The sequence below is a fragment of the Somniosus microcephalus genome, chromosome 3 (assembly GCF_052327205.1).
Source record: "Somniosus microcephalus isolate GS21.2 chromosome 3, FLI_Smic_1.0, whole genome shotgun sequence".
NCBI classification, from domain to species: domain Eukaryota; kingdom Metazoa; phylum Chordata; class Chondrichthyes; order Squaliformes; family Somniosidae; genus Somniosus; species Somniosus microcephalus.
In genome coordinates this window covers 93,462,372-93,483,477 of record NC_140989.1, presented here as the reverse complement: position 1 = coordinate 93,483,477, position 21,106 = coordinate 93,462,372, and the positions used below count along the sequence as shown (strand labels likewise).

Here is a 21,106-nt window from a genome sequence, read left to right as displayed (position 1 = left end):
AATCCCCGAAAAAGGGCGCAGGGATCGCGGTACGCAATTAACCCGTGCCCGTTCATTGCGTTGCAGGCAGCATGGTAAATTCGTGCTGCCTGCTGCTTTATATGATTGCTGCCTGCAGTCAGTGCTACCCACGCTGTTCATTGGCTGCACACATCAGTAGGGGGCCCGATATCGTGAGTGGCTGGCGCTACGTAAAGGCAGCCTGCATCTCTTAAAGGGGAGGTGCATTGTGGCTGCAAGAAGTGGTGTGAGTCATTTGAAAACTGAATCTGTGTTCTTTTACTTTGAGCAATAGCTGAACATGCGAGAGAGATTGCACCAAGGTTTTCATACACTGCCCTGGAGGTCTTGGTGGAAGAGGTGGAAAAAAGGAGAGATGTCCTATGTCTACGTGGGGACAGGAGGTCCTCCAGACAGATGCTCAGGAAGCAGTGGGAAGAAGTAGCAACAGAGGTCAATGTCAGGAATGTTGCTCCAAGAACATGGATGCAGTGCAGGAAGAAGTTTAACAATCTTACACAAGTTATCAAGGTTAGTTCATCTTCAAATAGCACATCCTACCAACTGCACCACTAGCCTCATACACTGTTCAATTCACTACACCCACAACACACACCTACTAACAGTCACTATCAATCAGAACTCAACCCTTCAATTCATATGCTTTACCGCAACCTCACACACTTAGCGTTGTTGCAAGCCTCGCACCCACAACTCACAGCTTGCACACACTGGCAGCTGTTCAACCATGACAGCTGTATCACCCAAATATACTGCACAATAATCACGGACATAAATCCCTCTTTCTTGCAGCAGGAGGTACTGCAACAGCAGGCAGCAGCAGGACAAGTGCGGCTGCATTTTTAACCCCCATGGAGGAGATAGTGCTGCTCATCATAAGAGGGGCATCGCTGAGGCCGTAACCACTGGCGGGACTAAAGCGATCAATGATAAGGGTATCTGCATATCTATTCCTCCTTCTCTCATCCCATTTCTCCCTCATCCCTCAATCTTTTCTGAGTGAGAAATTACAGATGGTGTAAGCACGCACTTCTTACTTTCTCTTGTCCCCTCACCAACAACAACTTGTATTTATATAGCGCCTTTAACGTAGTAAAACATCCCAAGGTGCTTCACAGGAGTATTAAAAGACAAAAAATTTGACACATAAAGAGAAATTAGGGTAGATGACCAAAAGCTTGGTCAAAGAGGTAGGTTTTAAGGAGCGTCTTAAAGGAGGAAAGAGGTAGCGAGGCGGAGAGGTTCAGCCAGGGAATTCCAAAGCTTAGGGCCTAGGCAACAGAAGGCACGGCCACCAATGGTTGAGCGATTATAATCAGGGATGCTCAAGAGGGCGGAATTAGAGGAGCGCAGATATCTCGGGGTGGGTGGTGGTGGTTGTGGGGCTGAAGGAGATTACATAGATAGGGAGGGACGAGGCCATGGAGGGATTTGAAAACAAGGATGAGAATTTTGGAATCCAGGCGTTGCTTAACTGGGAGCCAATGTAGGTCAGCGAGCACAGGGGAACATAGAAACATAGAAGATAGGAGCAGGAGTAGGCCATTCGGCCCCTCGAGCCTGTTCCGCCATTTAATGAGATCATGGCTGATCATCCAAATTCAGTACCCTGTCCCTGCTTTCTCTCCATATCACTTGATCCCTTTAGCCTTAAGAAATATGTCTAAATCCTTCTTGAATATATTTAATGAATTGGCTTCAACTGCCTTCTATGGGAGAGAATTCCACAGGTTCACCACTCTCTGGGTGAAGAAATTCCTCCTCCTCTCAGTCCTAAATGGCTTACCCCTTATTCTTAGACTGTGACCCCTGGCTCTGGACTCCCCCGCCATCGGGAACATCCTTCCTGCATCTAGTCCAGTTAGAATTTTATAAGTTTCAATGAGATCCCCTCTCATTCCTCTAAACTCTAGCGAATATAAGCCTAATCGACCCAATCTCTCTTCATACGTCATTCCTGCCATCCCAGGTATCAGTCTGGTGAATCTTCACTGCACTCCCTCCATGGCAAGAACATCCTTCCTCAGATAAGGCGACCAAAACTGCACACAATACTCAAGGTGTGGTCTCACCAAGGCCCTGTACAACTGCAGCAAGACATCCTTGCTCCTGTACTCGAATCCTCTCGCTATGAAGGCCAACATACCATTTGCCTTCTTAACCGCCAGCTGCACCTGCATGCGACTGATGCACAAGGACACCCAGGTCTCGTTCCCCTTTTCCCAATCTATTGCCATTCAGATAATAATCTGCCTTCCTTTTTTTGCCACCAAAGTGGATAACCTCGCATTTATCCACATTATACTGCATCGGCCATGTTTCTGCCCAATCACCCAACCTGTCCAAATCATACTGGAATTTCTCTGCATCCTCCTCACAGCACACACGCCCACCCAGCCTTGTGTCGTCTGCAAACTTTGAGATATTATATCTAGTTCCCTCGTCTAGATCATTAATATATATTGTGAATAACTGGGGTCCTAGCACTGATCCCTGCGGTACCCCACTAGTCACTGCCTGCCACTCGGAAAAAGACCTGTTTATTCTAACTCTTTGCTTCCTGTCTGCCAACCAGTTCTCTATCCAAGTCAGTACCTTACCACCAATCCCATGTGCTTTAACTTTGCACGCTAATCTCTTATGCGGGACCTTATCGAAAGCCTTCTGAAAGTCCAAATACACCACATCCACTGGTTCTCCCTTATCTATTCTATCAGTTACATCCTCAAAAAATTCCAGTAGATTAGTCAAGCATCATTTACCTTTTGTAAATCCATGTTGACTTTGTCCGATCCTGTCACTGTTTACCAAGTGCTCTGCTATTACATCTTTTATAATGGACTCTAGCATTTTCCCCACTACCGATGTCAGGCTTACCGGTCTATAATATCCTGTTTTCTCTCTACCGCCTTTTTTAAATAGTGGAGTTACATTAGCTACCCTCCAATCCATGGGAACTGTTCCAGGGTCTATAGAATTTTGGAAGATGACCAGCAATGCATCTACTATTTCTAGGGCCACTTCCTTAAGTACCCTAGGATATAGATTATCAGGCCCTGGGGATTTATCGGCCTTCAATCCCGTCAATTTCCCTAACACCATTTCCCTACAAATACTGATTTCATTCAGTTCCTCCCTCTCATTAGAGCCTATGTTCCCCGACATCTCTGGGAGGTTATTTGTGTCCTCCTTTGTGAAGACAGAACCAAAGTATGTATTTAATTGGTCTGCCATTTCTTTGTTCCCCATTATAAATTACCCTGATTCTGACTGCAAGGGACCTACGCTTGAGTTCACCAACCTTTTTCTCTTCACATATCTATAGAAGCTTTTACAGTCAGTTTTTATGTTCCCTGAAAGCTTACTCTCATACTCTATTTTCCCCCTGTTAATTAATCCCTTTGTCCTCCTTTGCTGAATGCTAAACTGCTCCCAATCCTCAGGTTTGCTGCTTTTTCTGGCCAATTTATAAGTCCTCTCCTTGGATCTTATGCTATCCTTAATTTCCCTTGTTAGCCACGGTTGAGTCACCTTTTTTGTTTTATTTTTATGCCAAACAGGGATGAACAAATTCTGTAGTTCATCCATGCGATCTTTAAATGTTTGCCATTGCCTATCCACCGTCAACCCTTTAAGTAACGTTCCCCAATCCATCCTAGCCAATTCACGCCACATACCATCGTAGTTTCCTTTATTTAAATTCAGGACCCTAGTCTCTGAGTCAAATACTTCACTCTCCATCTTAATGAAGAATTCTATCATATTATGATCGCTCCTCCCCAAGGGGCCTCGCACAACAAGATTGATAATTAATCCTTTCTCATTACAGAATACCCAGTCTAAGATGGCCTGATCTCTAGTTGGTTCCTCAACATATTGGTCCAGGAAACCATCACGTATACTGTTGTATCCGTGTATTAATGGAGACATGGAATGCAGGAGTTGGTTTAACAGGTGTTTACTGGACAAAGTCTGGAGGTGAACTAAAAGATACAAGACGCTATACAGGCTTATATACCCGAGTGGTCACTACTGGTATTACAGTACACAGGGGCTCTTAAAGGTACATACACTACAATTCCTCCCCTTTTAGATAATTAGTACATAACATTTTAAGTAATCATTAATTAACATGTTTACAAGAACAATAATCTACACATTTGCTGCAGTTAATCAATTATAAGTCAGTCTCTCTGGAGGCTTCCTGACTCGGTCCGGATAATGCCACGGTGGTGTAGTAGTTTTCGGTGGTGTAGTAGGTTCTTTTGGCAAGGTCGATTCAGCTTGAATGCCAGTGTCGGGTTCATCTGGTTCCAGTATCACCGGATCGGAGGTAGATACTATGGGTATCTCTGCTTCATCATTAGGCGTATAGAGTTGTGGTGTAGGTTGTCCCTTTTCGGATGACTCTATGATCTGGTCAGCATGGCGCCTTATTATGCTTTCACCAATGTCCATGGTATACATCAGCGGTCCTAGTCGTGTGCAAATAGTTCCAGGCTGCCATTTCTCGGTACGGTAGTCCCGGGCCAAAACTTGTTGACCTATCTGGAAGGTTCTAGTTGGCCTTTCATTCATGCCTTGAAATTGCTGGTTCTCTACGTCCCTTCTGATGTTTGGCTTGATCAAATCCAGCCGGCATCTTAGTCTTCTATTGAAAAACATCATGGCGGGAGTTTGGTTTGTAACCACATGTGTTGCATTCCTGTACGCAAACAAGAAGTTATCTACCTTATGTTGTAGATTTATGTCTTCATTACCCATGGCCTTTATGGCCTTCTTGAAGGTCTGGACAAACCTTTCAGCTAATCCATTGGTGGCGGGATGGTATGGGGCGGACGTGTAGTGCTTAACCCCATTGTTTAAGAACTTCCTGAATTCTTCGGACACAAATTGCGGTCCATTATCAGAACAGATCTGTTCAGGCAGCCCATTCCTGGCAAATATGGTCCTTAATACTGTGATGGTTTTTTCCGTGGTGATGGAGGACATCTTTATTACCTCCGGCCACTTGGAGTGTGCATCCACCGCGATTAAGAACATTGAGTCCATAAATGGACCAGCAAAGTCGATATGTACCCTTTGCCATGGAGATGAGGGTCACTCCCATGGATGTAGAGGGGCTTGTGGTGGGGCATTTTGGACCTTCTGGCATCCTAGACAGCTCTTGGTCATTTCTTTGATGTCTCCATCGATACCTGGCCACCACACAAACGCTCTGGCTAGGTTCTTCATTTTCACTCCACCCAGATGCCCCTCGTGAAGCTCCTTTAGCACTTTATCCTGGAGTTTGGGTGGAATCACCACTCTGGATCCACACATCAAGGTTCCCCGGCACACTGACAGCTGTTCTCTTCGTTGCGAGAATGCTGGCAACAGTGGTTCGCCATGTGCTGGCCATCCCTTCACTGTTAAATCGTAGACTCGTGAGAGAGTCGGGTCATTTCTCGTTTCCTTTTCAATGGTAGAATTTGTTACTGGTAGACATTCCACTATGGTTGAGTGGAACATCTCCACTGGGTCCACTGTAGGTGCCTCTTCTACCGTTGGCAGTGGTAGGTGCGATAAACCGTCAGCATTCCCATGCTGTTTTGATCCTTTGTATTCTATGTCATATTGGTGTGCCCCTAGGAAAAGGGACCACCTCTGTAGCCTTTGCGCTGTCATAATGGGAACACCCTTTTTAGGGTTGAATATGGAGACGAGGGGTTGATGGTCAGTCAACAAGGTAAATTTTTGTCCGTGTAGGTAATGGTTGAATTTCTTCACTCTCCACACCAGGCTGGGTGCTTCCCTGTCGATCTGGGCATAGTTACGCTCAGCTGAGTTCAATGAGCGTGACGCAAAAGGTATCGGCCACTCCGAGCCATCAGGGAATCTATGCGATAATACCGCTCCTACGCTGTAAAGGGATGCATCGCACGCCAGTCTGATTGGCAGTGATGGATTGTAATGAGCCAACACTTCCTTGGACGTGATCAAGCCTTTGCATTTATGGAAGGCACGTTTACAGTCTTCGCTCCATTTCCAAATTACTCCCATTTGTAGCAGTGCTTTAAGAGGGTGCAGAACAGTTGACAAGTTCGGTAAAAATTTATGATAGTAATTTATCAATCCCAGGAACGACCTTAATTGTGAGACATTTTCAGGTGCTGGGGCTTTTATGACCGCTTCAATTTTTTCAGGTGACTTATGCAACCCTTCTTCGTTAATTATATGGCCACAATATGATATTTGTTTCTGGAAAAATTCACACTTGGGGCGATTTGCTCGTAGGCCCCGTTCTCTCAGCCTAGTGAGCACCTGCTCCAAATTGGCAAGGTGCTCGTTGTCGTTTTCTCCTGTTACAAGGATGTCATCTAGGTAGCATTGAGTCCCCGGAATCCCTTGCAGGACTTGCTCCATAGCTCTTTGCTAGATAGCTGGAGCTGATGCTACTCCGAAAACCAGTCGATTGTACTGGTACAGGCCTTTGTGTGTGTTTATCGTGAGATACTTTTTAGAGGCCTCCTCAACCTCCATCTGTAGATATGCCTGTGCCAAGTCAATTTTGGTGAAACGTTTCCCTCCGGATAGTGAGGCAAAAATATCTTCTATCCTCAGAAGAGGATACTGTATTGTGTGAAGGACCGGGTTTACAGTCACCTTGAAGTCCCCACAGATGCGAACTTTTCTCTGTTTTTCAGATTTATCATTATTCAACGTTTTCTTCATGACCGGGACGATTGGTGTTGCCCACTCGCTCCAATCTACCTTGGATAACACGCCTGCTTTTTCCAAATTCTCCAGCTCTGCCTCGACTGCTGGACGGATTGCATATGGCACCGGCCTTGCCTTAAAAAACTTGGGAATTGCCGCATCTTCCACTTTTATTGAGGCGGTGACGCCTTTCAAGGTTCCTAGTTCCTGTTGAAACACTTCTTTGGCGTTAGCCAAGATGTCTTTCAATCGTTCAGGTATGACGTCATCATCATTTTTTTTCTTACTGGTCACCGTCAGTGCCTGAATGGAGTGCCAGTCTAAACGTATCTTCCTGATCCATTCACGTCCCAACAACGGTGGACCACCATCTTGCAGAATGTATAAATACAACTTCTGTATTTCCTTGCCGTTGTATACAACAGGCACCCTTATTTTCCCTCTGGGGTATACTTTCTGCCCCGTATATGTCTTCAAGATAATGGATGTGTCTTTCAAAGGTATATGCGGAAATAGCCGCTCGTAATCCCGTCGACTTATGACGGTCAGAGCTGATCCTGTATCTAGCTCCATTTTAATTGGGGACCCCGCTATCGTGAGGGTAACCCAAATGGTCTGGTAATCTTCTTTGGCAATTACATTATGTAATTTGAGACAGCTTAGTCTCTTGTTTCCGGAGTCGCTATCGCTCTTCTGGTCTTCGGAGCTACGGTCCGTCATCATTTGTACCTTTCTGTACTTTTCCTTATTGATTTTGTTTCTGTCAGTGGATTTTTTGTTTCCAGATTGGCATACACGTGCAATGTGTCCCATCTTTCCGCATTGCCTGCATGCTTTGTCCTTGAACCAGCAGTCCCTCTGGTCATGGGTGGATCTGCCGCAGCGATAACATCTCTCGAAACCCCGTGTCATTTCATGGGTGCCGAAGTCCTGTGGCTTTTGCTGTATCTCTGCAGCTCCTCTTGCTGCTGCTTTGTATGATACAGCCACACTGAAAGCCTTGTCCAGTGTCAAATCTTTCTCAGAAAGTAGCCTTTTCTGTGTTCCTTCACTTAGGAGACCGCAGACGAATTTGTCTCGTAGAGAATCTGCCAGTCCTGCCCCGAATTGGCAGTGCTTTGACAGCTTTCTTAATTCGGTGAGGTAATCAGCGTTACTTTCATTCTTGTACTGATTCCTCCTGAAGAATTTGAATCGTTCTGCTATCAGCAGCGGTGTTGGGTTTAAGTGCTCCTGTAGGGTATCAACAATCTCCTTTAAATTCTTGTCCATCGGTTTGGCTGGAGTGATTAAGTTTCGTAACAGCCCGTATGTCCTTGCGCCCATCAGATTTAGAAGTACCGATGCCTTTTTATCATCCTCTACTTCATTCGCTGTGCAATATACCTCCACTCTTTCCACATATGTGGTCCAATCCTCTATATCACTATCGAAAGCAGTAATATTGCCAGCCTTAGGCATCCTGAAAATCAAAAATGGCGCCTCCCGCGCTTTCCTTTCTTCCCTGCCGAGAAAAAATGGCGTCTCCCGCGCTTTCCCGCCTCTGCCGCTGCTGACAACGCTGTTCTCCGCGGTTTTTATTTACAGAGATATTTTTAATAGTTGGAGACTCATTCCCGCCAGACTCTCTGGGACTTTTCCCTCCCTCTGCTTGGTCCGAACGCCGACCTGCTTTGCAGCGCCGGCTGTCTCCCGAGTGCTCCACCCTCCGTCTCTGTTTGCCTCCGCCTTCCGACTCGCTGCTCGGCCCCGCTGTAGAGCCACCCGATCGAGCCCCAGCCCACCGCCCAGGAAGGATTAGTGCAGTACCTGCCACCAGCCCAGCTAGCTGGTGAAACCACTGTTTTTTTTTTCTTTTTTTTTTCTTCGACCTTCGTCTGAGGAATCGATCTCCTTGAGGTGCTGCCAAATTGCAGGTAAGTCCGTTTCCAATTCGTCGCCACTGTTGTATCCGTGTGTTAATGGAGACACGGAATGCAGGAGTTGGTTTAACAGGTGTTTACTGGACAAAGTCTGGAGGTGAACTAAAAGATACAAGACGCTATACAGGCTTATATACCCAAGTGGTCACTACCGGTATTACAGTACACAGGGGCTCTTAAAGGTACATACACTACATATACACTCTAGGAATTCTTCTCCACAGTATTGTTACTGAATTGGTTAGCCCAATCTATATGTAGACTAGCTGGGGAGCCCCGCGTTGCGAGGGCAATTTTGGGGCGCGAGGGCAATTTTGGGGCGTTTGGTCTCCCTGCCCCTGTGTGTCCCCCCTCTCCCTGTCATGTCCTCTCCCTGTCCTATCCCTCCCTCCCCTCTCTCCCTCCCTCCCCTCCCCTCTCTCCCTCCCTCCCCTCCCCTCTCTCCCTCCCCTCCCCTGTCTCCCTCTCCCCCCCACCACTCCCCCGCTCCCCCACTCCCCTCTGTCCCTCTCTCCGGCCCCTCCCCCTGCCTAGCGAGCCCCGCATTGCGAGGGCAATTTTGGGGCGCGAGGGCAATTTTGGGGCGTTTGGTCTCCCTGCCCCTGTGTGTCCCCCCTCTCCCTGTCATGTCCTCTCCCTGTCCTATCCCTCCCTCCCCTCCCCTCTCTCCCTCCCCTCTCTCCCTCCCCTCCCCTCTCTCCCTCCCTCCCCTCTCTCCCTCCCTCCCCTCCCCCGCTCCCCTCTGTCCCTCTCTCCGGCCCCTCCCCCTGCCTAGCACCTGAGGTCCGGTGCCATTGCTGAGGTCCCCCGCGTATCGCGCGGCTGATGGACGGCTGCTGCGTGCGGGCGGGCGGCGCATGCGCGGTGAGTGCGGGCGGCGCATGCGCGGTGAGTGCGGGCGGCACATGCGCGGTCAGTGCGAGCGGCCCGCGGGAGCCGGCAAGGCCGTTAGCGAGCGGGAAACTTCGGGCGCGCGCCCGCGCTCCGTCCGCGACACCTGAGAGGGGGAAGTAGAGAGAGACAGAGAGGGAAGAGGAGAAGGAGAGAGAGGGAAGAGGAGAGAGGGAAGAGGAGGAGAGAGAGGGAAGAGGAGAAGGAGAGAGAGAGAGGGAAGAAAGAGAGAGAGAGAGAGAGAAATTTTTTCAGCTTCAGGCCCCGAGTCCCCCCTGCGCGAGGGTGAGGAGGAGGGGGGGGGGTTGCTAAACACAATATAAAACTCAAATAAATTGTTAATTAATTGCCTAACACATAATTGAAATATTTACCTTAGTTCCCTAACACACAGAAAGTGTGGGGGAAAAAATTGTGGAAAATCAAGATGGCGGCCACTCACCTCGGTTCAGAAGGATAAGGCCCGCCCACACACGCACCGATTGGTCGACCGGTCAGGTCACCGAAGCGTAGGATTGGTCAATCGTCGAGTCACTCGACACTCAACTGTAGGAAGACCTCGACGTCACACGGTCGCTAATGAGATGCTAATGAGCGGAACGCTGAACGTTTTTGGGATACCGCGGGCGGGATTTTTGTCCGGCCGAAACGTAAATACGCCTATGACCGGTCCGGAATCGCAAGCTTTCTTTTGAGGCGACGCGCGCGTCGGTACGCTCTGTAACTTCCAAACGTATAGAGACCAGGCGGACAGACAGACAGACAGACAGACAGAAGAGCCGCTTTATATATATAGATTAAAGTCACCCATGAAAGCTGCTGTGCCCTTATTGCACGCATCTCTAATTTCCCATTTAATGCCATCCTCAACCTCAGCACTACTGTTTGGGGTCTGTATACAACTCCCACTAACGTTTTCTGCCCCTTGGTATTTCTCAGCTTTACCCATACAGATTCCACATCATCAGAGCTAATATCCTTCCTTACTATTGTTAATCTCCTGTTTAACCAGCAATGCTACCCCACCTCCTTTTCCTTTTTGCCTGTCCTTCCTGAGTATTGAATACCCCTGGATGTTGAATTCCCAGCCTTGGTCACCCTGGAGCCATGTCTCCGTAAGGGTGATGGGTGAACGGGACTTGGTGCGAGTTAGAACACGGGCAGCCGAGTTTTGGATGACCTCAAGTTTACATAGGGTAGAATGTGGGAAGCCAGCCAGGAGTGCGTTGGAATAGTCAAGTCTAGAGGTGACAAAGGCATTGATGAGAGTTTCAGCAGCAGGTGAGCTGAGGCAAGGACTACAACCCAAACCTTGTCCCTTTTTCATTTCAGATACCCAAGAACTGGAGCCTTCCCAGTCAGTGGAGGAAGAGAAGACACCGTCGCTTGATTATACAGTCGCAGCCACCAGCTCAGATACTGACACTGCGTGTATTTTAGAGGATAGGATAGAAGAGAGATCTGCACGTGGTGAGACACTGGGCACAAGTATGCAGGAGTCAGGGTGGGGAAAAAGGATAGTGCAGGTGTCAGCTCGCCCGAGGGCAAGATCGCACACTAGTTCTGCTGCAGAGGACTCAGTTGAGGACTTCAATGGGCCAGGCTACAGAAGAAGGCTGATGGGTGTACACACCCAAATGTTTGGTGCACTGGAAAGCCTGCCAGAAAGCCTGTGCTCAATGTCAGGGAGAATGGAGGAGACCAGCACCAACTTGGCACAGGGCTACGCGCAGACCTTGGAGTCCAGCCTTTCCAACATGGAATGGGTGGGCACCTTCCTCAGCACATCTGTGAAACCCACCATGATGCAGCATCTGATGGCCAATGTCACAACTTCCACTGCAGCACAAACAACTTCCATCAAAGGTCTGAGTGCTGTAGTGGAATCTCAGACTGCTGTCTTGCAAGCTCAGACTGCTGCCATCGTGGCTCTGGATACCACTGTTCAAAGGGGCTTCCAGGGAGTCACAGCAGTCCATCAATCTGTTCTTCAACAGATCACTAGGAATGCTGAGGCGCTGGCCCGGGAGAGTGGCAGTGGCTCCGTGGAGCACAAACCTGCTTTCCTCTCTCAGGATGACAGTATTCCTGCTCCCACCCCTGCCACTCCACAGTGCCCTTGCTGTTGCCTGTTAGCCAGTGAGCTCAAACTGCTGCCGCCCAGGCTGAAATGGTGCAGTCTGAAGCCTTCCAGGCCCAGAGCTGCTCGAGGTCGCCCCCCCCCCCAAGGCCATCTGCTGTCTCCTCAATTGGAGGTCAGCAGCCTTCCACCATCCATGCTGCAGCCACTGGGGAAGCCCCTCCTAGGAGTCCATACTTAAGAAAAGACATACTTGCTCTCGAGTCAGTACAAAGAAGGTTCACTCGGTTAATCCTGGGGATGAGGGGGTGGTCATATGAGGAGAGGTTGAGTAGATTGGGACTCTACTCATTGGAGTTCAGAAGAATGAGAGGCGATCTTATTGAAACATATAAGATTGTGAAGGGGCTTGATCGGGTGGATGCGGTGAGGATGTTCCCAATGAAGGGTGAAACTCGAACTAGGGGGCATAATCTTAGAATAAGGGGCTACTCTTTCAAAACTGAGATGAGGAGAAACTTCTTCACTCAGAGGGTGGTAGGTTTGTAGAATTTGCTGCCCCAGAAAGCTGTGGAAGCTACATCATTAAATAAATTTAAAACAGAAATAGATAGTTTCCTAGAAGTAAAAGGGAATTAAGGGTTATGGGGAGCGGGCAGGAAATTGGACATGAGTCTAGGTTCGGAATGGTCATGGCCCTGTGGGTAGTGGAGTGGGCCCAGGGGCTGTGTAGCCTGGTTCTGCTCCTACTGTGTTCTAATTCTGTGTTAGATTTCAGGAGATGGTTTTATTCCTGTTCCTGGCTGGGGTGGAGATCGCCTTTACAGAAGGTAAGTACTGTAGAAAATATAGGGACAGAGTGATCTCCTGGAAGAATTTCGATCGCCTAGATGGGTCGGAGAGGAATTTCCCAGATTTCTTTCTCCCAAATTGGCCATTGGGTCTTTATCTGGTTTTTCGCCTCTCCCGGGAGATCACATGGGTTCGGGTGGATGCAGAGTGATCGAAGATTTGAGGTTAGGATCAGATCAGCCATGATCTTATTGAATGGTGGAGCAGGCTCGAGGGGCCGATTGGCCTACTCCTGCTCCTATTTCTTATGTTCTTATGTTATGTTCCTCCACTTCCTCCTCCCCCACTTCCTCCTCCTTCTCCTCCTTGTGCTCCTACTCCTTAGCCTCTTGCCTGAGAGGTGTTGGCAAGGGCTGTACCCTCATAATGGCCACATTGTGCAGCATATTACCACAAATCTTGATACTCGCTCAGCTGATTACTGCAGGGCTCCTCCAGAGCTGTCCAGGCAGTGGAAGCCTTGCTTGAGGATGCCGATGGCATGCTCTATGGGGGGGGGATGGGGGGGGGGCGGCGTTGGTGGGGTGAAGGTGTGCCTTCATGCCATTTCATGTTGTGTTCAGCTGTGCAAGGTTAAGACAGTAGGTTAGAGCCCGTCTTTCGAAAATGGCAGCGCTGGCGTAAAATCAGTGTGTCATAATCTGCCTGTTCTGCATGCTGCCGGTGGTCATTAGGTGCGTGTGCAAACCCCTTTACCAAGATGGCGTCTGGCGCACTTCCTGTCGGAAATGCGCGCGCGCATCTCGGATGCCATTTTCGAGTGTTAGGAGGCCGCGTAGCATCTAAAAAACGGGTGCTACAGACCCAATTTCTCCCCCCCAAGCCTTTTAACACCTACATGGGAACTTAAACATTAGCAAAGCAACAGTAAACTTTTTTCTTCCTGCTAAAAAGCGACTTAATTTACAATGACAAAGTTCCAAATTAATAAGACACAGCACTTGATCTTACATTAATTTGAGTAATTTAAGTATTATGAATTTCTAAGTTTGGTTTTATAAAACTAATCTCAACCATGGTATTAAAGTTGGTGACTTTAAATAGTTTAACAGAAGGAAAAGTTCTAAGCAGGATGTGATCATGTCAGAGTTACCTGAAGTCGGCTTCACTGCAGTTTATTTGAAAATGGATAGTCATTATTGAAAGGTTATTGGCAAAACTTTCCAAATGTTTGTAATAATGTTGCAAGGTCGTTATCACCTTGGTTGGGGAAAAAGAGCCTCAGTAACTGAAAAGCATTGCTAAATCTGTAGAAAGTTGGAATGTGTGCTAGAATAACCTAGACAAGATTAGTTAATTATTTTATAAAACTGTACATGTGGGATTATTTCCTTATAAATAGATTTATGTGAAGGTCAAAGTAGAGTCTTCAATCACTAAGAGTTCAATTTAGAAAGATTTCCAGACCAGAGTGGCTGTATGTTTAGGAGGAGAAGATAAATGTTCAGAAACTCTAGCCGAGATCTCCTTGCACCTGCCTGTCTCTTTAACTCTGGCAGATCTACTGGCGCAGGCTCATTTAAATGTTTGCGGTGGACTTGTGGTGACATTTCTGGTGCTGCCAGGTCAGCAACTGCAGATTGTTTTGCGGGGGGGGGGGTACGGGGAGAGAAAGAGGGAAATTGCTGTGCCGCTTGTCACAGCATAGTATTGCTGGTAATGACACAATGGAAGGAAACAATGGCCCAGAATTTACTGTAAAAATAACATTGAGGCTAACGGCATGCATAATTATGTGGATTTTTTGTTATTAACTTTTTCTTTCCGTCTCTCTCTCTTAATTTTTCTTTCCCTCTCTTTATTTTGCTTTCTGTACCTGATTTGACATTGAATTCTCTATTTTAACTTACACTTCCTGGTTCAGACTGTGCTGCACATTAAAAATCTGATTGGTTAAGAAGATGCACAGTTGCTTGCTCTGTTCACACAGGTCCTAGATGCCCTGTGGAGGACGCTGTGCCATTTGGATCTCTAACTTACAGCAACTTCCAGTGCAAAACAACATAGAAATAATTTGAATATGCCTGTTTAATCTGTCCTCCCTTCCGGTAGAAAATCCCTGAAGTGGCGGTGGAAGCCAGAGAGTTGCGGAAACAACTCCCATGCCACATTTTTCACTCCCACTCACTCAGAAACAATTCAAAAGAGCAGTAAATCAGCAGAAAATTTAGCCCTCTGTCTCTTAGACAGTACAGTATTTGCCTTAACTTGTAATTGTTGCCCACAATCAGTTAAATGATAAATAGGTGATTAAACTGTAACAATTTACAATTCTACAACATACCTCATATAAATATAATAAACATCTCAGAGTGCTTTGCAGGACAGATAAAAAGTGAACACTGAGCAGGTGAACAAGGAGAAATGAATGGGGGCACAGTGACCATCGAAAAGAAGGGATTTTACAAGGCATTTGAAAGCAGGGAGGGAGTTGACAAGGTGGAGACTAATGCAAATATTTGAAATAAAAATAAAATGAGTTGGTAGCCAGTTAACTTTAATGACTCTGGGTAACACTCTGAATATTGAATTACCTTTTCTGGATATTCAATTTTTTTGATATACAGGTAAGTTGATGTTGGGCAAATTTCTGTAGTTAAGTGTTGAAAGGAGTATGAGAAATGAACACAACCACAGAACATTTCTTAATTCATAGTATTCTCAAAGCAAATAATTTTATTTATGTTTTACACTGGTGGAGAAATATTTCTGCAGAACTCAAAGGGTTATAATCAAAGCAGTTGTGTATTTTAGCAATGATTTAAAATACGTTAGTAAGATTATTTTCATAGCTAGAACATTAAATTTCATTAGGAAACCACTGTCAGTCTCAAATAACATTTTCACTCACACAAAAATGAGGGTATGGAAAAATTATTTTTGTTGATCTTGAATTCAGTATAAAAATATGTAACTTATACTGCACAATTGATGAATTTCATACCTCTGTACTTCTAATTGTTTGTCTTCTCCCTCTTGGTGCTTCAAAAAACAGATGTTCTTTGGCACCTGAATTAACTTGCAATAACTTCCCTGCACGAGACACAAGAGACATAATTGTTTCAACAGCCACAAATAAATATTGTTTACCAAATAATATCTGTTCTCTGAAGGAAGTCACACATACAAATACATCTAAGGTTTGAATAGTGTGTACTTAAAAGCTGGAGAACTTTTGGATTCATGCCCATTGTTGTGTATGTAACCTGTTCCACCTTAAGAGAGCTTAAGCCTGTTCCACCTTAAGAGATGTACTACTTTCTCAGGCTGCTGTAGACGTAATACCGGGGGTGAACACACCGGTATATAAGCACTGTGCAGTAATCTTGTATTCAGTATAGTCCCTACCTCCAACCAGTAAAGACCTGTTTTTATTGTTACTCATTAGTCTGTTTTAATTAACTAAATAATTCACAGACTTAACACCCATGTCTTCTCCAAATCTGCTAAGTACCCTAATATTTGCACACTCACTGACGTCACAATCTGCTTCATTTCAATGATTTTCGCGATCGCTACTATTGGCAGCACTGCCGGCCACCCCAAAATGGTGGCCGCCACGGGACCTGCTGCCAGTTGGTTGAAGAGTGGCGACCACCATTTTTTCGCCCGATTACGACATTAACGGGTGGCGATTAACCACCCAATTTCTAGGCCATTGTGCCTAGTTTTGAGCATCTTACTTTAAAAAAGTAATGTATACAAGAAATTTACTAAGATGATACCAGGGATGAAAGGCTTTAGTTATGATGGTAGACGGGAGAAATTGCGGTTCTTTTCATTAGAAGCAGAATCCTTAACAGTTTTAAAAGGGAAGTTGATAAATATAAATGGATTAAGTGGATAGCTCTTTCAGAGATAAAAACAGAAAATGCTGGAAATGCTCAGCAGGTCAGACAGCATCTGTGGAGAGAGAAGCAGAGTTAACAATCAGGTTGATGACCATTCATTTTTCTTTTTCAGAGAGTTGGCACAAGAACAATGAGCTGAATGGTCTCCTTCTGTGCTATAAAATTATATGTGCCAAAATCCTGGAACTCCCCCTGTAACGGCATTGTGGGAGTACCTTGACCACACGGACTGCAGCAGTTCAAGAAGGCGGCTCATTATCACCTTTTCAAGGGCAATTAGGGATGGGCAATAAATGCTGGCCTTGCCTGTGACACCCACATCCCATGAACGAATAATAAAAAAAAGATTCTATCCCTTATTCTTCTTTGAATAGTGCCATGGAATCTTATACCTCCACTGGAGTAGATAGAATAATACTTGGTTTAATGTCTCAATTGAAAGACAGCACCATCTGACAACACAACACTGCCTCAGTACTGTATCGAAATGGCAGCCGAGATTACATGCTTTCCAAGTCCTGGAGTAGGGCTTGAGTAACGACAGAAAATCAATGTTCCGTTGTTCTACAATCTGTCCAATGTAAATCAAATCCTCAGACTGAATTATAGCCTGCAAAGAAGCTTGACTGCTGATGTTAACAATGTGCTTTGATCAGCTAATCATCTAAGTACAAGGACACGCTGGCCTAGAAATTCAATCAAGCCCGAAAATGGATGCGCAGGAGGCAGGGAGCATGCCGCAAATGGCTGTTCACATGGTCCAAGGGACCACTTGAAAGTGGTGCTGACAGCTCATTATAATGGTTCAGACGTGAAGCCAGCACTACCTGCATTATTTATTGGCTGCACGCCTTTTTGGGAGGTGGAAAATCAGACGCCTGACACAATTTAAAGGCATCCAGCACTTCTCAGACCATTCTCAATAAGTGAACATGAGGTGTACTCTTGTTGACCTTTTCAAGGAGAGAAATTTTTTCTTAAGTACACCTTTCAAGCCATTTTGGCTTTGACTGGTTTGAGAACCTGTATATTGCATTCTGTTGAAGTGATTCCTAGACTGAGTCTTGGAACTAGAGGGAAGTGAATATATCGAAAAGCCATATTGTGGCATCTGCACACTATGCAGTGAAGAGAGGAAATGCCCTTATAAACATCTGAACAGCTGTTGTAATTTGAAGGAGAGACTGAAGAATTTGAAACTGCAGGTCTTGTGGGAAGCTACATGAAGGTGAATCAGTTTTGGTGATACAAGATGAATCCCAAGGCAAATAAATCTATTGTATCCTATCATTGTAGAGGCTGCTTGGAGACAATAGTATAAGATCACCAGCTCCTTATCATTTGAGAAATCACCAACAACAATATCTGCCAAGGGAAGACAGTTATCTTGCATCCACTGTCCGGTGGCTGGGAATTTGGGAATGTGAGCTGTGCTAACTATTCTGTGTGCAGGAAATAAGGAGCTTCAAGCTCTTCCAGATTGGGAGATCTTAAAAAACAGTAAAAACATGCACAGCAAAGTCAGAATACAGGGATCTACCACACTGGTGAAATTTGGAAGAATAAGTCAACAACAATTGTGAAAATAGGAAAAGGCATACACACATGAACATTAGTGAGGCAGATGAATTGCACAATGCTCAGCATGAGTATTCATGCATAGTTCCCTCCTTAGGTACCGTCCTTCTACCTTTCAAATTTGCTGTCATCATCCTCCCTCCTCAAAGAACGCACCCATGACTCCGCTGTCCTTTCAAACAACCACCCCATCTCTAGCCTCCCTTTCCTTTCCAACATCCTTGAATGTGTTATTGCCTCCCAAATTCGTACCCATCCTGCAATTCCGTGTTTGAATCTTTTTGAATCAGGTTTCCACTTTGCCACAGCATTGAAACGGCCCTAATCAAAGCCACAAAGGACAACCTCTGTGACTGTGACCTCGGCGCGGGGGTCGGCGGGGGGTCGTGCGCACGACTTACGCTGACCCTCTGCTCAGCGTAAGTCGGCGGGGGTCGGGGTCGGGGTCGGCGGGGGTCCGCGGGGGGGTCGGCGGGGGGGTCCGCGGGGGGTCGTGCGCCACTCTGGTCATGTCGTGCGCACGACTTATGCTGAACGAAAAAACCTTCGGTTTTTAGAGGGTTTCGGTTTTCGGAAGTTCGGATAAAAGGTAGTCTACCTGTACTTGTGAAGTGCAGTCACTGTTGTAACGGAATAAATATCTTAATGTACAGTTTATACCACCGGTTCCACTCGCTCATCATTGCCATGCTCCCTCAAGGCTGCCATCTAATGAATGGACTGAGATGGAAATCTAGTATAACACTTAACCCTTTCACTCAATGTACCAATTTGCCCACAGCAAGCTCCCACAGACAACAATGAGATAATCGACCAGATCATCTGTTTTAAGTGTTGGTTGAGGGCTAAATGTTGACCAGGACATCAGGCGAACTCTCTTCCTCTTCTCTGAATAGTGCCATACGATCTTTTACATCCACCTGAGGGGGCAGACCGGGACTCAGTTTAACGTCTCATCCGAAAGACGGCACCTCCAACAATGCTCCCTCAGTACTGCATTGTAGTGTTAGCCTGGATTTGTGCACTCAAGTCTCTGGAGTGAGGCTTGAACTCACAACCTTCTGATGAACAGGCGAGAGTACTACCACTGAGCCATGGCTGACACACTCCATCCTCCTCCAACGTCTCTTCTCCGTTTTTCAGCTGAGTGACACTGCCCTTGCCAGACTCTACTGTTGCCTATCCAGTTGTAGCCAGAGAATCTCCTGCAATAGCTTCTCTTCCCACCTCCTGAGTTCCCCGGGGATCTATCCTTGGCCCCCTCCCATTTCTTATCTATAGACTGCCCCTCGGCAACATCATCCGAAGACATGAAGTTAGATTCCGCATGTACGCTGATGACACCCAGCTCTACCTCACACCACCTCTGTCAACCCCTCCACTGCCTCTATATTGTTAGACTGCTTGTCCAACATCCAGTTCCGATGAGCCAAAATTTCCTCCAATTAAACACTGGGAAGACCAAAGCCATTGACCTAGATTTTAACTCGAGGCGGGATTAGTGCGCAGAAGGACGAGGGTGAGTGACAAGAACACATGCTGAGGCCTGGAGAATTTTAGTTCCCGGGCCTCATTTACATATGCCAGATTGGACTTGATGTGCCATCGATAACTCAAAGACAAGGGCCTAGAAATTCAGTATAGCCACTTTTGGGGCGGTAAAGTCGGGCGGCCGCTAAAGTTTGCGCCCGGCGCAAAGTCGCGCCACCTTCGCCGATATTCAGTCGCATCGCCCCAAGAGGTTGCTGCTGCGCTAAAACAGGCGATGCACGACTATCTTTAGGCGCTAAGCCGGCGGTGCTGAGCGATACCCCCGAGGCCGGGCGCAGCGCAGGTGCGGCGAGTTGTTGATTGACGGCAGACACTCTGGCGCCGGTCAGCTCTTAAAGGGGGAGGGTGGATTTGTTTGCCTGCCACGCCCTGCACACTGCAGCCCTCAACCTAGGCCTGACCACTTCAGCTTCATCTGCACAACGCCCAGGGCTATGGAGAAGGCCAGGGAGAGAGCGCAGCGCTTCAGCGACGGTGACCTGAGGGTGCTGGTTGGCGGAGTGGAGCGCAGGCGCCATGTTCTGTTCCCAGAAGGTGGCAAGAGGCCGCTGCCCAGCGCCTACTGGAAAGCCTGGAGGGAGGTCTCAAACAGGGTGTCTTCCAACAGCGTGGTTGCCAGGACTCCTGTGCAATGCCGGAAGAAGTTCAACGACCTCACTCGGGTTGTCAGGGTGAGTACCCTTTCCAGTGTCCTCCTCATCCCTGCATGTGCACCTCACTTTATGGGCAAAGGGACCTGAAAGCCCTAATGGCCAGCCCTCATCCAGCAGCTATGGGACTGGCATGAAAATCACTTGCACATTCAGCACTTTACACACTGTACAAGCTATTCGACCATGGGAGGCAGTGCAGACAAGATCAGGGCTTCACACTGTACAAGCTATTCGACCATGGGAGGCATTGCAGACAAGATCAGGGCTTCACACTGTACAAGCTATTCGACCACGGGAGGCAGTGCAGACAAGATCAGGGCTTCACACTGTACAAGCTATTCGACCATGGGAGGCATTGCAGACAAGATCAGGGCTTCACACTGTACAAGCTATTCGACCATGGGAGGCAGTGCAGACAAGATCAGGGCTTCACACTGTACTTAGAGGCCGTCCTTTCTCTTGCAGGCCAAGGTGGCGCACAACCGGCGGAAACGAACTGACACCGGGGAGGCCGTCCTGACGTAAAAGAGCTCTCCGACCTTGACCAGCGTGTGGAGCGCATTATGGCAGGCCGGCTGATTGGCCCCGTCGCCAGTGGAGATGCCGACCCTGTTCTGGGCACCAATGGTAAGGGCATCACCTTTTTGACCTCGCTCGTTCCACTTGCGCCTCAGATCAGCATCCTTTGCCACTGTCCGACCAATGCAGTGAATGGCACCACTCATGCCTCCCTCGCTGCCGCCCTGTCCTCACTCTAAAGCTACTCTTGTGCCTTCCTGCTTTCAGATGGTGAATCGCCAGGTGAGGAGGCGGGCCCTCAAGCTGCCACTGTCAGCGCTTCGGAATACGAGGAGGAGGAAGAGGAAGCCGGCCCATCAGTGCCACACTCAGCCGCGCCAGCCCATGGCGATGTAGGGGACACGTCTTCCCTGGAGGGGAGCCGGGGGGGGAAGGGTCGGAGGAGAGTGAAGCTCCGGGGCCCAGCGGCCTGCAGCAACGCGGGAGGGG

At 47.3% G+C, this 21,106-nt stretch overlaps 1 protein-coding gene across 8 annotated transcripts in view; it reads right to left on the bottom strand.

Annotated features, from left to right (window-relative positions):
* eml6 (EMAP like 6) overlaps positions 1-21,106 on the bottom strand; it is an 844,856-nt gene that overhangs the window by 252,952 nt on the left and 570,798 nt on the right. For all 8 annotated transcript variants that reach the window (XM_085981352.1, XM_085981349.1, XM_085981353.1 and 5 more), the window contains one exon: positions 15,410-15,498. In XM_085981352.1, coding sequence (XP_085837478.1) covers positions 15,410-15,498 — 89 coding nt within the window. The remainder of the gene's footprint in view (positions 1-15,409; positions 15,499-21,106) is intronic.